This window comes from Gadus macrocephalus, chromosome 4 (assembly GCF_031168955.1).
Source record: "Gadus macrocephalus chromosome 4, ASM3116895v1".
Lineage (NCBI taxonomy): Eukaryota > Metazoa > Chordata > Actinopteri > Gadiformes > Gadidae > Gadus > Gadus macrocephalus.
In genome coordinates, this window is record NC_082385.1 from 15,570,856 (window position 1) to 15,583,910 (window position 13,055).

The window sequence follows — 13,055 nt, forward strand, 5'->3', positions numbered from 1 at the left end:
ATAATGAATAAAGATTTAAAATAATGAAATATAGCTGTATCAAAACACAGTATTATACTTGTAAGATTAAGACTGAAAAAGTTATTCAATTACTTTACATTACTAAATATCTCATGTATCTAGTACCTTTATACTATTCTTTGAACAGATAACCCTGCGCCATCACATACCAGGCGTAGGAAGGTCATAGTGGGAGAAGCACGACTGGCAATTGACAGGCGGCTCGCGCGTAAATCAAAACAAAAACATTCCCTCCCTACACAAACGCCTGTCTGCTTATCCCTGCAGTGATATCATGTCACACGCATGACAGCATCTCTCTCTCTCATGGTCCCCCCCTCCCTCTCGCCCAAGGTCCCTCCCACCAACATCCCCCCCCCCCCCCCCCCCCCTCAAGGTCCCTCTCCAGATGCAGGCATCCCGGGCTCCCTGCAGACTGGTGCACAGATCAAACACTGTGTCTGAGTCCTGGAGTAGAGATCAGGGCGACGCGCAACCCGACGCACCGCCTAACCCTCCACACCGCTCAATCTGTCAGCCCCACCTCGGGTTACAGGTTAGTCAGCATGAAGTTGGAGCCGCGGCATCAAAGACTTCTCAGAGAGCTGAAGATATGAGAGAGAGAGGGAGCGAGCAAGAGAGAGAGAGAGAGAGAGAGAGAGGGATACAGAGAGAGAGAGAGAGAGAGAGAGAGAGAGAGAGAGAGAGAGAGAGAGGGAGAGAGAGACAGAGAGAGTGGCTCAGTGGCTTTGAATGCAAAAATATGACATGTTTTTTTTGTATACACATACAGGAATGATTTACAGGGAGTATTGAAAGGGTTAAGTGTTTACATGTCCCACGTCTTACAGTAATATCATGTTTATATGCATTTGTACATACTCACGCCGGCACACTCACGTACACACAGAAACACATACACATGCACACACACACCTTCATTGCTTTCATGTATATTTTCATTTACCATTGGCGTCCGACACCCAGGTTCAATGCCAAAGTCCTCTATTCCGGCGACGAGGACAATGATGGAAGACATGGTCGCATGCGGAAGAGAAATCTCGCTTGCGTCAAATTTCATACGACTCAGAATGTCATCGTCTGGCTTCTCTCTGAGACAATCAAAGAACGGTCTTGAGGGGATCAGAAGGGCTTGCTCCATAGCTTGCATTGCTGGAAGGCAGATTTGGTGGTACACAAAACTTTGGGAGTGAGTTGTATACTTCAAGCACTCCCTGCTAATAGTAACAAGCTAACAGGTCTCGAACAATTTATATATTTATCAGGGCATTTTTAAACGTCTCCCTCCCTGAAATAAAGATAAGAGGTTAATGCCCTGTTTACACCTACCCGATAGTGGGCCCCGATGGTGCCCGATGGCTAAATCAGCAGCTATCGTTATAACATCGGCAAATAGCGTGGTTGCATCGGGAAACACCGTTACTCTTCCCGGGAACATCGTTAGACAACGGGAAGAAACGGGAAGAAATGCTCAATGATCGGGCAACAACGGGCAACATCGGCAAAGAACGAACATGTTTGTTAATTTTGGGTCTATCGGGGTAGAATCGGTTACCAGGTGTTGCTATGGGCTAATCGGCTATAATCTGGCATAGAACGGGAGTATAACGTACGACATCACAAATCGTTCGGGAATTTTCCTGGGCACATCGGCTATATTCGTTAATCTTCCGCGCTTTATCGTGTTTTATCGTCTTTATATCGGCAACCTCAACACACGAAAGACCCTTGAGAACCCTAGACAAATAACGATTGTGAGTGACCAGATTGTGTTAAGGAAGACCCTCAATCTGCCACTTGGGTATAAATAGGGGGTGATGGATGGATGTCCTACTTTTATAATTACAGGGTACTTCGCCCATTTAGAACCGGCGTTCTATTATTATAAAATCGCTATTGTAATATAAATAAATATATAAATAAATATCAGTCTAAACCAGTCTCCCCTTTGCCTTCTCCCGAAATGACGCCAAATGACGTCAAATGACGCCAAACGCACTTCGGGTGTCTTCCCTGGCATACATCATTATGTTATCGTTATAACATCGGGTATGTGTAAATGCTACCCCGATAAATTGACCCGATCATACATTTTTAGCCCGATGTCACCCGAATCACCCCGACTTCCACATCGGTGGTCCATCGGCCATTAGCGGCCATTAGCGGGATGGTGTAAACGGGGCATAAAGGGTTTAAAACCGAGGTTAGCTCTCACTTCATCCGTAGAGAGTCTGAGCAGTCGTGAGTCTGTTTGCTCTGCCACGGAAGCCGTCAGACCTGAGTGAGGAGTAAGGGATTTGTGTGGTGTTTTGGCAGCATCCTCCATATGAACCAGGAGTATAAATAGGCATTTTGTCCCGTCTGCTAACACAACACACATCAATAACCTGTACCGTGGAAGAGATGATAAACGCGGTTCATGACCCACTGTCATATGTCGGCGTGTATTGCTTTGTGAATCAAAATGTGGAGAAGATAATAACATGACTTAGGTTAAACACATCATTCCTGAACAAACAGAGGAGCACACGCGCAGACACAGACACAGATGCCTTGAATATAAACTCTTTCTAAGCATATTGTAGCTGAGCCTCTTTGAAGTGTGTCAGTATTAATGTGCTCCTCCTCGTATTTATAACATCTCAAACAAACTCCACCCCCCATTTGGTTGGATCAATTGACGGAGAACAAGGGGGAGAAGGGGGGGGGGGGGGTTGCCATTTATAAAATGTGAATGTTTATTAAATGTTGACAAGAACATTAAAACACAGTATCAAGATTCAGCAAAACAATCTACAGTACTTCACAGAGAGAAGAAATAAAAACTAAAACATGAAATCAAAATCTGTTAGCACTGTGCTAGCAGAAACGCTAAAGGAGGGAAGGAGGTGTGGAGAGGCGGTGTGAGGTGAAAAAGAAGGGAGGAGGAGGAGGAAAGGAGGAGGAGTGAAGGGGGAGGAGGAGGCGGAGGAGGAGAAAATGAGGAGGGGGAAGTGGAGGAGAAGAGGAGGCAGAGGGGAAGGAGAGGGAGGAGTAGGGGGAGGAGAAGTCAGGACAGGTAGTGAAGCAGAGCTGTGTAGGCAGAGGAATAAGGAGACAGAAAGAGAGAGAGAGAGAGAGAGAGAGAGAGAGAGAGAGAGAGAGAGAGAGAGAGAGAGAGAGAGAGAGAGAGAGAGAGAGAGAGAGAGAGAGCGAGAGAGAGAGAGAGAGAGAGCGAGAGAGAGAGAGAGAGAGAGAGAGAGAGAGCGGGGAAGAGGAAGAGATAGGAAGAGAGGGAGGGAAGGAAAAGGGGAATTGAAGAAGAGACAAGAGACAGGAGAGAGAAACACCGTGAGACAGAGAAAACGCAGACAGCAAGGCATTGGGTACTGCGAAGCATGGAGCAGATTTTTAGGCGTGTGGCAATTGAGGAAGAGACAGGGGGTCCAGGGGTCCCCTTCAAGAGAGCCACCGCCAGGGGGATCAGGGGTGGGTCTGATCCCACCTGTGTCCACCATCCCCACTGCACTCAGAGCAGGAGAGGGTGGACAGTGTTGGTAAGCAGATGGAAAAACATTAACAAAACAACAGGCATCACCAAACCACCAGCACGTCTGAGGACTGGAAGGGCGGCAGAGAGCATCTACATTTACGGGGGAATGCTGTGTGGAACGTGGAGGAGCAGAGAGATGGGTGGGGGTGATTGGGGGAATGGGGTGATAGGGGTGGTCGGGAGGGCTAATATTTTGTCTTTGCCGGGTATGAGGGTAGGTCAACATGGAACCGAGAATTGTCGATCCAACCCCCGTTTGGATTCACGATTACATAAATTCAAAGCTTGTTTAACAATTATTACCATTGGACTTGCTCGTCATCGCCGCCACCGTCAACCCAAACAGCAGGGGGGGGGGGAAATGTACACAAGCATCACAATACCTTTTTAAAAAATTCCCCCACACAGAGAGGAACGCGTTCCCCGTCAGCTCATACAAATGGGCGGGGGGGGGGGGGGGGGACACGGCATCCATGGAGCGTGCATGTTCTGTCGACAACATGCGTATGCTCACGTTAACACGTAAGACGCACGCGTCCCGTACCATGAGTGCGTCCACACGGCAAACCCGAGCCCCCCGGCCCTCTGGCCCCGTGGCCGCCCCCGCCCCACCGCCCCGGTGCTGTGTTGCACTATAAACATTTATTGTGCTCGCATTTCAATATTTCCCCCCGTATTCATAGCATCTGCTGCGGCTGCTGCGCTTCACCGCTCCACTCTCTCTTTTTTCCGCTCTGCGCCACGCGAGGGTGATGCCAGGATTCCTAACACTCTGTGACTTGGCAGGCTTTGATGTAGGGGGACGGTGACAGTAGCGGGCCACGCTAGAAGGATCCCAGTCCGTCCAAGTCCCCCACTCTGACGTCCACAGCCAGTCTGGATCCTCTTTCAGAACCCGGCCCAATGTTGTCGTAATCCATAGGTGTGTGTCGTGATTGTGTGTGTGGATGTGTTATGATCGTGTGTGTGTGCAATGCACACGCGTGCTTGCCTGTGCGTGTATGTGTTTTTGTGTGTTTGTCTGTGTGTGCATGCGTGTGAGCATGTATGTGTTTTTGTGTTTGTTTATATGTGTGTCGTGTGTGTGCATGGGTGGACTGGATGTGTGTGTTTTTTTTATGTGTGTGTGTGCATGCGTGTGTGAGTGTCTTTGTTTTGTGTGTTTGTGTGTGCTGCCCTGCTGCAGGGAGAGGGGTTGGAGTTCACAGATCCGCAAAGAATTCGCTCTGTGCTTCGTGAGCAAGACCCCCCCCCCTGCTCCCCTTAAGCATACATCCAAAACGTCTCCTGGTGCCGCCGGCTGTTCCCATACGTCCCGTATTTGGACCAGCAGTTGGAAACCCTTCAAGTTTATTGTGCTGTCTCAATCGCCGGTGTGCTCTCGGTTTGTGTTTGTGCTCTATTCACTCTCTTCTCTCTCCTCTATTCCTGTTTGCCTTTCTTCGCCAAACTCTCTCTTATCGTCCACATATTGTCCCCCAGCCGGGCAGGGAAGGAGAAAGAGGGACAGTTCACGCTTCAACGTAAACACATCTATCTCCATGGTAACCGCCAGTGGCTGTGTAAAGTCTGTGCCCGCTCGAGTTTGGACCTGCGGTCAGCTCGGCGTATGGGAAGGGCTTAACATGCTCTAAAGTCAAACACGCTGTACAATAAAATCTACAGAATTATCTATTTTTTTTTAAAGCTTCCAGTACATCTAAAGAATCCCTTGATGACACTGACAAATTCAAAAAAGAAGAAATACACAGTTGGTCGAACAACTAAAAAAATATTTAGTATTCCACTATTTTCATCCACGTTTTTTAGTTCTCTCCATATACTGTACACACTTTTTTTTTTAACAATTTTTCACTTGTTCATTTTTTGACAGTGGCTCGAAACGAGTCAAACCTTATTTTACAGCAACGTACGTATGCGTTGGTGAGGATGACAACATAAAATTGTGCTTCGCCTAACAGAAATAACTGAAATCAGCGCGCACCGGCTTTAACAGGATTGGACGATGACATTTCCATGAGGACATTTCCCTTCCAAATGTAACCTTAACCACCACTTCCCCACAAACATGTTTGGTTGGTTTGTTATTTGACGTTGATGGTCTGGAACGAGGGCCAGGTGTGCATATCTGTACAATAGAGCTAACAAACGCCACCTGCACTCACAAACCCTTTGCTTCACTGCAACTCCAACTCAACTAACTGTGCTTTAAAGGGCAATGCAACCTCAATAAATTCAACTAATATACCTTTTTATTTGCATGTGGCAGCCGTTTAACTGTTTTAAATCGCTTTAAATGTTTTATCAAAGAAAATGGTAATCATTTAATTGTATTGCCCCATGTATTTGACCCTGGTTGATGCTCTTTTCATGTCTACCTCTGTCACTCAAATATTAATATGTATTCAAATATAAATATTTATTGCACACTCTTCATAAGCTAAGAAAGAAAATACCAAACCCACTGACTCAATCTGTTGGTTCTGCTCAGACATATGGTCCAGGTTGGTCTGCTAACTCGGTGGGAAGGGACATTAATAGCGTTTAGAAACAAACTCCTTCTCTCGCCCTTGGATATTGACACACACACACACACACACACACACACACACACACACACACACACACACACACACACAGACACACACACACACACACACACACACACACACACACACACACACACACACACACACACACACACACACACACACACACACACACACACACACACACACACACACATACTCTTAGACGCACACACAAACACACTAACTTAAACACCAAAAAAAAATTGCACACACTCACATTTAAAAAGACACACAGACACATACACGCACACACACTAAGTCTACAATCTGTGAGAGGCGCGTCCGTTGGCTGGTGCTCAGCTGGCGTGAGACAAAGTGCCCAAATACTCCCTAATGGCCCCAGTCAGATGTTGGGATCCAACGCTCGCTTTCTCCTCTATTGTGTTATCCCTCCCTCTCTCTCTCTCTCTCTCTCTCTCTCTCTCTCTCTCTCTCTCTCTCTCTCTCTCTCTCTCACTGACACGCACAATCTGCCTCCTGCATGAGTGTCATCTCCTTTTTCCCTTTTTTCGCCCCCTCCCCTGTCCCGCCTTTTTATTTGACCACTGCGTTCTCTCCCCCAACGTTTATTGAGCTCTGGAACTCCCTTTATCTCTCCCATCCACTATCCTTTATCACAAACAATCCCGTGCCGCTACTAGCACGGCCTCCGCCCGCTACAGTGTTGATGGTCGATACCAGCTAACAGGCGCTGAATGCCAATTTAATCACAGGGTCAGTATTGGGCCCAATTCTATGGTTGATAGTGCGACTATTCATTAGGACAGGACTCATTCTTTGGGAGTTTCTTTTGGAGCGGGTTGAGCACTAGTTCAGATCACCTCGCACACTCTGAGACACACTTCAGAACTCCGGGGAGAGAATGGGGGGGCTGATGGAGAGGCAGCGTGTCTGGACAGGCGGGGAGGGAACAAAAAGAAGGAAATGTATATACATAAGCCTTTGTGGAACGAGTGCTTACTGGCAACATGAGGGAGTGTGATGGCGGTCCGATGCGGGTGACAGAGGGAAAATAAGGACATTTTTTTCCAAATAATACGCACACACTCTACAATATGATATCAGAATTAGCCCGGTAGGGGGGTTGAGAGGTAGTGGATACAAAAGAAAGAACAAAAAAAACAAAAAAACACAGGTGCGACCTGACGATGAGCAGACAGGCCGCTGAATGTGTGGACGGTCGGTTCGAGAGCAGATGAATCAGAAACGGCCCGGTCCTAGCTGTGTCGAGACCTGTCATTGGTCGCGTTTTTTGCGTTTGCGTCCTTGTCTTCTCCTTGTCATGTTTTCCTCGGGTGGGGTGGTGGGTGGGTGGGTGGGTGGTTTGTTGAGGGGGGAGGGGGGGGGGGGGGGGGGGGGGGTCGGCGGTCTCTCCGCGGGTCTCATTTGCTCTCGGCCTCGCGGGTGGGCCGGATCTTCATCTCGGAGGACTTGAGGGAGTACTGCCAGCCCGTCCAGGAGGACCACTCGATACCGTCGGCGTAGGAGGTGTGCTGGCCGCGCAGGTACTGCCCGTTCAGGTTGGACGTGTGGCAGTTGCGGTACCACCAGGCGCCGTGGTAGAAGGAGGCGCAGTTGTTCTCCGAATGGTCGTTGTCCCGGTCCTTCGTGGTGAACTTCATGCCGTTGTGCTTCATCAGGGAGTCGCCTGGGGTGGGGGAGGGGGTTGGAGGAGGGGGAGGATGGATGGATGGAGGTGGTGCGGGTGTTGGCAGATGAGGTAAAGGAGGATGGATGATGGATGGATGATGGATTGATGGTGGTGGAAGGGTTTGCCGGAACAGGAGATAGTTATGATTGTGGGGGTAGGTGGAGGAGGAGAAGGGGAAGTAGGAGGATATGAAGTTGAGGTGGAGATGAGGGTGGAGGAGGAGAGAATCAAAAATGGGGAGGTGAAGGGGATGAAAGATCGACAGTGGTTGAGGAGTAATGGAACAAGGGGGGGTTGTTGAAGTTATTAACAGGTTTTGCGTAAACATGCAAGTTGTATTAATTTCGATGTTGACATGGTCGACGTGTTCACAAATCAAACCAATATAATGGGAATGAGATGAACACAAAGGAAACAATGAATGGCACAAAGGGGAGGCAGAGAGAAAGACAAAGATTACATTAAGTGTTAATTAAAGTGCCGCTATTTCCCCCTCCTTTTGTTTTTGGTTAAGCTCCAACTAACGACTGTCATCTAGAAATCACCACGGTGATCGAAACAGAAAATTAGGGAGCAAATAGAGTGACAACGGTTGTCTAATTCATATCCAAACGGGAAGTAATTGTTACCATTAATCTTGCACATGAATAGGGGGACTGAGGCGTGCCGAACGGGCCTCCACACTCCACAGAGTGTCATTCCTCGTTACCCCCGTGGACGAGAGACTGGGCTGCATTCTTCAAAGTTCCTATGGTGACCTTTATTTTTATTTTTTATTTTTAATCACACTGCATCTCTAATGATGCGTGCGTGTGTAGGTGGACGCGCACACACACGTTGATTATGATCATAAGAAGGAAAATACAGCTAAGGATTGCATCTGTTTGATGGCTGTCTGTGTGTGTGGTTGTGTGTGTGTGTGTGTGTGTGTGTGTGTGGTGTGTCGTGTGTGTGTGTGTGTGTGTGTGTGTGTGTGGGGGGGGGTGTTTGTTTCTCTATCTGCGTGGTTGTGTGTGTACGTGTGTGTAGGTCATTAGTTGATGACGCTTTTCTTTGACCTTGCAAGTGTTTTGAAGCATGAAAGCAAGCAAGGATATGAGGAGAACATCTCCTGTGTGATGGGTGTTTCGACCTGCACTTCGACCTAGCAGGACAGGTTCACCCTGTTGTACGTTCCGTAGTGTTGTGTAGAGTTAAGTCACACGTTGGTTGTACACGGTCAAAGGCCATGGGGAATACTACTCTAAGCTATTCAATGCTGGCCCGATATCCACGGCCTGCTCCGTGACTGACTCATGTGAGAGTTGTCGACAAAATGATGAAAGAGGCAATAAAATAAATTGTAATGAGAAACGCATATTTTGCTGCCTCTTGCAAGTCTTGCAGGTTGTGGCTTATTACGCATTCCATCTTTCCATCGAGTGGATGTTTTTTTCTCTGCATCACTAACAGTTGTACAGTTTAGTATTAGTATTGTTCACCACTGACATCACAATGGGTTCATCAATAAGCCCACTTTTGACTGTGCATTCAAGTTTACGCTGCTGTGTGTGTGTGAAAAATAGCTTTTTTCACACAAATTGTTGAGATGTAAAAAGCATCTCTTTACTTAAAACACAGCACAACTGTCGAGTCACTTGCACAACTCCCGTCTCCCAGTCTAAGGCCCCGTCCACACGAAGCCGATTTCATGGCGAAACCGCAAAGGTCTTGTACGGTTCGGCCTTCCGTCCACACGAAGCCGGCGAATCCGCTGACCGAAACCGCAAACTTCTGAAACCACCCTCGGAGGGTGGTTTCAAATCTATCCGGTTTCGTTTTGGTTTCGTGTGGACGCCTGAAACCGACTGAAACCGCAAACCATGACGTCATCGCCCCACCCCTTCGACCTCCTAGCCAATGGCTCTTAAGCCCGCGGAGTCTCAGAAATCACAACAAAAAAGATGATGGCGGACTACAAGCTTGTAATCGTTCTGCAGCATATCATGTCCCTTGTTGGGTTGCTAAGCCATTATTTATTGAGAATCTAGTTCGCCATCGTAGAAGAGCTGTTTGTTTGTGTTGTTAGTGGTTCGGGGGGCAGCCTTTATGCGCATGCTCGCCTCTTCTTCTTCTGGATTTGTGTACCAGAAGCAGCGCCCCTTATGGGCCTGGAATGTTTACTACAGCGTTTCTACAGATCTATCCGGTTTCGCTTGGCTTCGTCTTTACGGAGATACTTCGAAACCGGATAGATCGAAACCGTAACGGTTTCGCCCGTTTCGGCTTCGTGTGGACGGGGCCTTAAACTCTGGCCCTCTTAAAGAGCACCAGAATGGGTGTGGCTCAATTAGCCCACGAGCCACAGCTGCAGACTATCACGGCTAACCAGCCAGACAGGAGCACGTGAATCTTTTAAAACATGTTTAAAAACAGTGAAGATGCCATTCAGATCTTCACAGTGTGCAATGAATTTGAAACGGCATTGCCAATGGCCAAGCATTGTACAGCTCAATTCAGCCACCGTAGAAGAAGAACATTTCTTCCAAGTGACACAATTTCCTTACTGCAAAACATGTTTTGTAGGCTAAACGTTTCGTTTTGTTTTTCCCATATCTGGTCAGGAATACATTTGTTTGAAAACAACATTTGCATTAAAGAAGAATGTGTTACGCTGAGACGGCAAAAAGGCATTATCCATTTGAAACTTTTAAGATTTCAATGTAAGACGCCGTTGAAAGAGGATTGATTTTAATGGTAAAACGCACATTTCAGAGGTAAGATGCATAATGTAGCACAGCTCCCCCCTCCCACCTCCCTCCTCTCTTTGCCAGATAACATCGATCCCCGCCGTGACCGGGGGGGGTCGATAGCAGGGACCAATCTGACTGCACAATGGAGGCTGGGCTCCAGCAGCCAGGAGCTCATCCCGGTGACCAAAGCTGACTGCGTGATTGCCCTGGATGTGTCCACCCGTCCATCCATCCATGGGTCCTCCACCTCCTCCCGCTCTCCCTTCTTCAGTCCCTCCCCCCCTTCCTTCCTTCCTTCCTCCCCCTGTCCTGGGCTCATTATTGCTGTTACCATGGCAACGCCTCTGAAAGTGTCACTCTGATGATGATTTTACAAAACCCAAAACCCAAATCTCCCAGAAGGCCGAGGACAGCAGTTGATGTCTTCGACGGGGGCAATAATATCGTGTGTCCCCCGTGTTGCAAGAACAGTCAAGCGCTAACCGCGGCCCACTTATAACGGCTCCGTGTGTCACCTTGGTGGTGGCGGGGGGGTCCATGCGGGCTCATTAGCATCCATCTTAACCCGAACCCCCACCACCACCAACACCACAGACACCCCGCCCATCTCCCCCCTTCCTCCCTCACCATCCAAAACGACTGCCTGTCTAGCGATCGGGAGAGACAGAGGAAGGGAGGAAAATAAAATAGAATAAATACATTTGGAATACCAAGATGTGCATTTTCTTGATAAATGTGTGAGTCAACTCGTCGCATATGCAATTTTCCCTGAGCCTTCTAAACATGCTAATGCTAGCAAGGCCAATAAGAGAGAACGTTAAGTTTCGAGTCCCTGGTCCACTTTGAATTAGACTTGTGTTTGATTGAACATTGAGGCTGATCGTCACTCACAACCGCAGGTTTTAGCCCCCCCTGTGGTCAAAGTTGTACTTAACTTTTTGGAAACATATTTTTTTATATTTCTGAAAACCTAACCACTCTGAGTTGCTCACCTTCGTAGTGTTTGAAGTCAGCTTTTTTTCTCTATCGACTTCCATCATGCAAAATTGCAGTGATATAATTAAGCTATTAGCGCCACATTATATACCAATAGTTAAATTCAATAACGGTAATTATATAAACAAGATTTTTCAGTAGTGGTTTGGTGTGGACTCATTAAATAGTATAGGAGGAGTTAATTACAGGAAAGGGGGAGGAAGAATAACAATAATGAAAGATTAAGACACAGAACAACAATAGCGTGGCTGGCTCTGCCACCAAACTAGCAACTGCAGTGCCGTCGCGGGTCAGGGGCGGTGGGTGGAGGGGGGGGTGGGGGTGGGGGGGGGGGGGGCTGAACGGGCCTGGGACTGAGTGCCTGACAGGCAGGGCCGGTTCAAGGTCGTCCTCTATGGGGCCGGGCCACCAACCCCGCCCGCCCCCGCCCGCCCGCCCGCCCCCGCCTCCCGCGATGACAAACCCCTTAGCAGACGTCCTCCGCCCGGCAGAATCTCAATGCTCTCCCCCCAGGTTCTCTGCACTTCACTTCACCTCTGGTTCCCTGTCATGTCGGCCTGCCATCACAGCCCTTCCCCTCTCTTCCCCTCCTCCGTTGTGGGAACCTTCTGTTTCCACTGTTATTATGATATTCCTCACACTTCACACTTCATCCCACACTCGGACGCCCGTGGTGCGTATCGGTCCGCCCCCCCCCCCCTCCACCACCGCTCCTAGCTCTGAAGGGATGTCTCCTTTGTCTCGGCGGGGGGGCTCAGTGTTTACATGGTGGGTCGAGGCGAGCGAATCATCGGGAGTCACGGCGTCAGAGTGACGGGTTGCCGGCCGCGGTGGGGAGGCTCTCTAGATAAAGGTGCGGGTGTCTCGGCTCTTTTTCTAGATTTGTTTCACTTGTGGACAAACAAACCAAACAAACAAACAGGCAGAAGAAACAGCCCCTCGCGTTACGGCGGACCGACCAGCTGTGGGTTTACAGTAATTGGGAACGTAATTAGGAGGCTGCGACGCAGGAAGACAGATGTTCCCTCAGACGGTTCCACATGGTTGTCTCTTTTATTTCACTGGCCTCTCACGCTGTAACCATATCCTGTATTAATATTGATTGAATCAACAACGCTGCCTATTACCACATAATAATACACGGACGCAACACCGTTAAAGTTTCACAACAGTCATCTAATTCTCGCCGTCTAATTTTAGTATTCGCTACACCGACACACTGATGTTAGCAGGTTTCACATGCTGCCCCTCTCAAAGCTGTTCCCCGCGCCTTACCGGCGTTGCCTGAGTAGTCCCCCACGGTCAGAGGGTAGCCGTCATCATCGGGGTCGACTGAGAAGAGGCCCACTCCAAAGGTGCCGTATTGGGCGAACGCTGTGCTGTTCTCAAAGTCCTCCATGTCGATGCGGAGCTCGTAGTTGCCTTGAATGGAGAGGGCATGCATCTGCTTCAGACCTGCAGGGAGGAGGGAGGGAGGGAGGGAGGGGGAGAGAGAGAGAGAGAGAGAGAGAGAGACGTAAGGTGCACTGTAG

At 48.6% G+C, this 13,055-nt stretch overlaps 1 protein-coding gene across 2 annotated transcripts in view; it reads right to left on the bottom strand.

Moving 5' to 3' along the window:
• Positions 1-2,735: 2,735 nt before the first annotated feature.
• fibcd1b (fibrinogen C domain containing 1b) overlaps positions 2,736-13,055 on the bottom strand; it is a 95,561-nt gene continuing 85,241 nt past the window's right edge. For both annotated transcript variants that reach the window (XM_060050502.1, XM_060050501.1), the window contains 2 exons: positions 12,799-12,978; positions 2,736-7,792 (listed from right to left, as the gene is read on the bottom strand). In XM_060050502.1, coding sequence (XP_059906485.1) covers positions 7,527-7,792; positions 12,799-12,978 — 446 coding nt within the window. In that variant the 3' untranslated portion in view covers positions 2,736-7,526. The remainder of the gene's footprint in view (positions 7,793-12,798; positions 12,979-13,055) is intronic.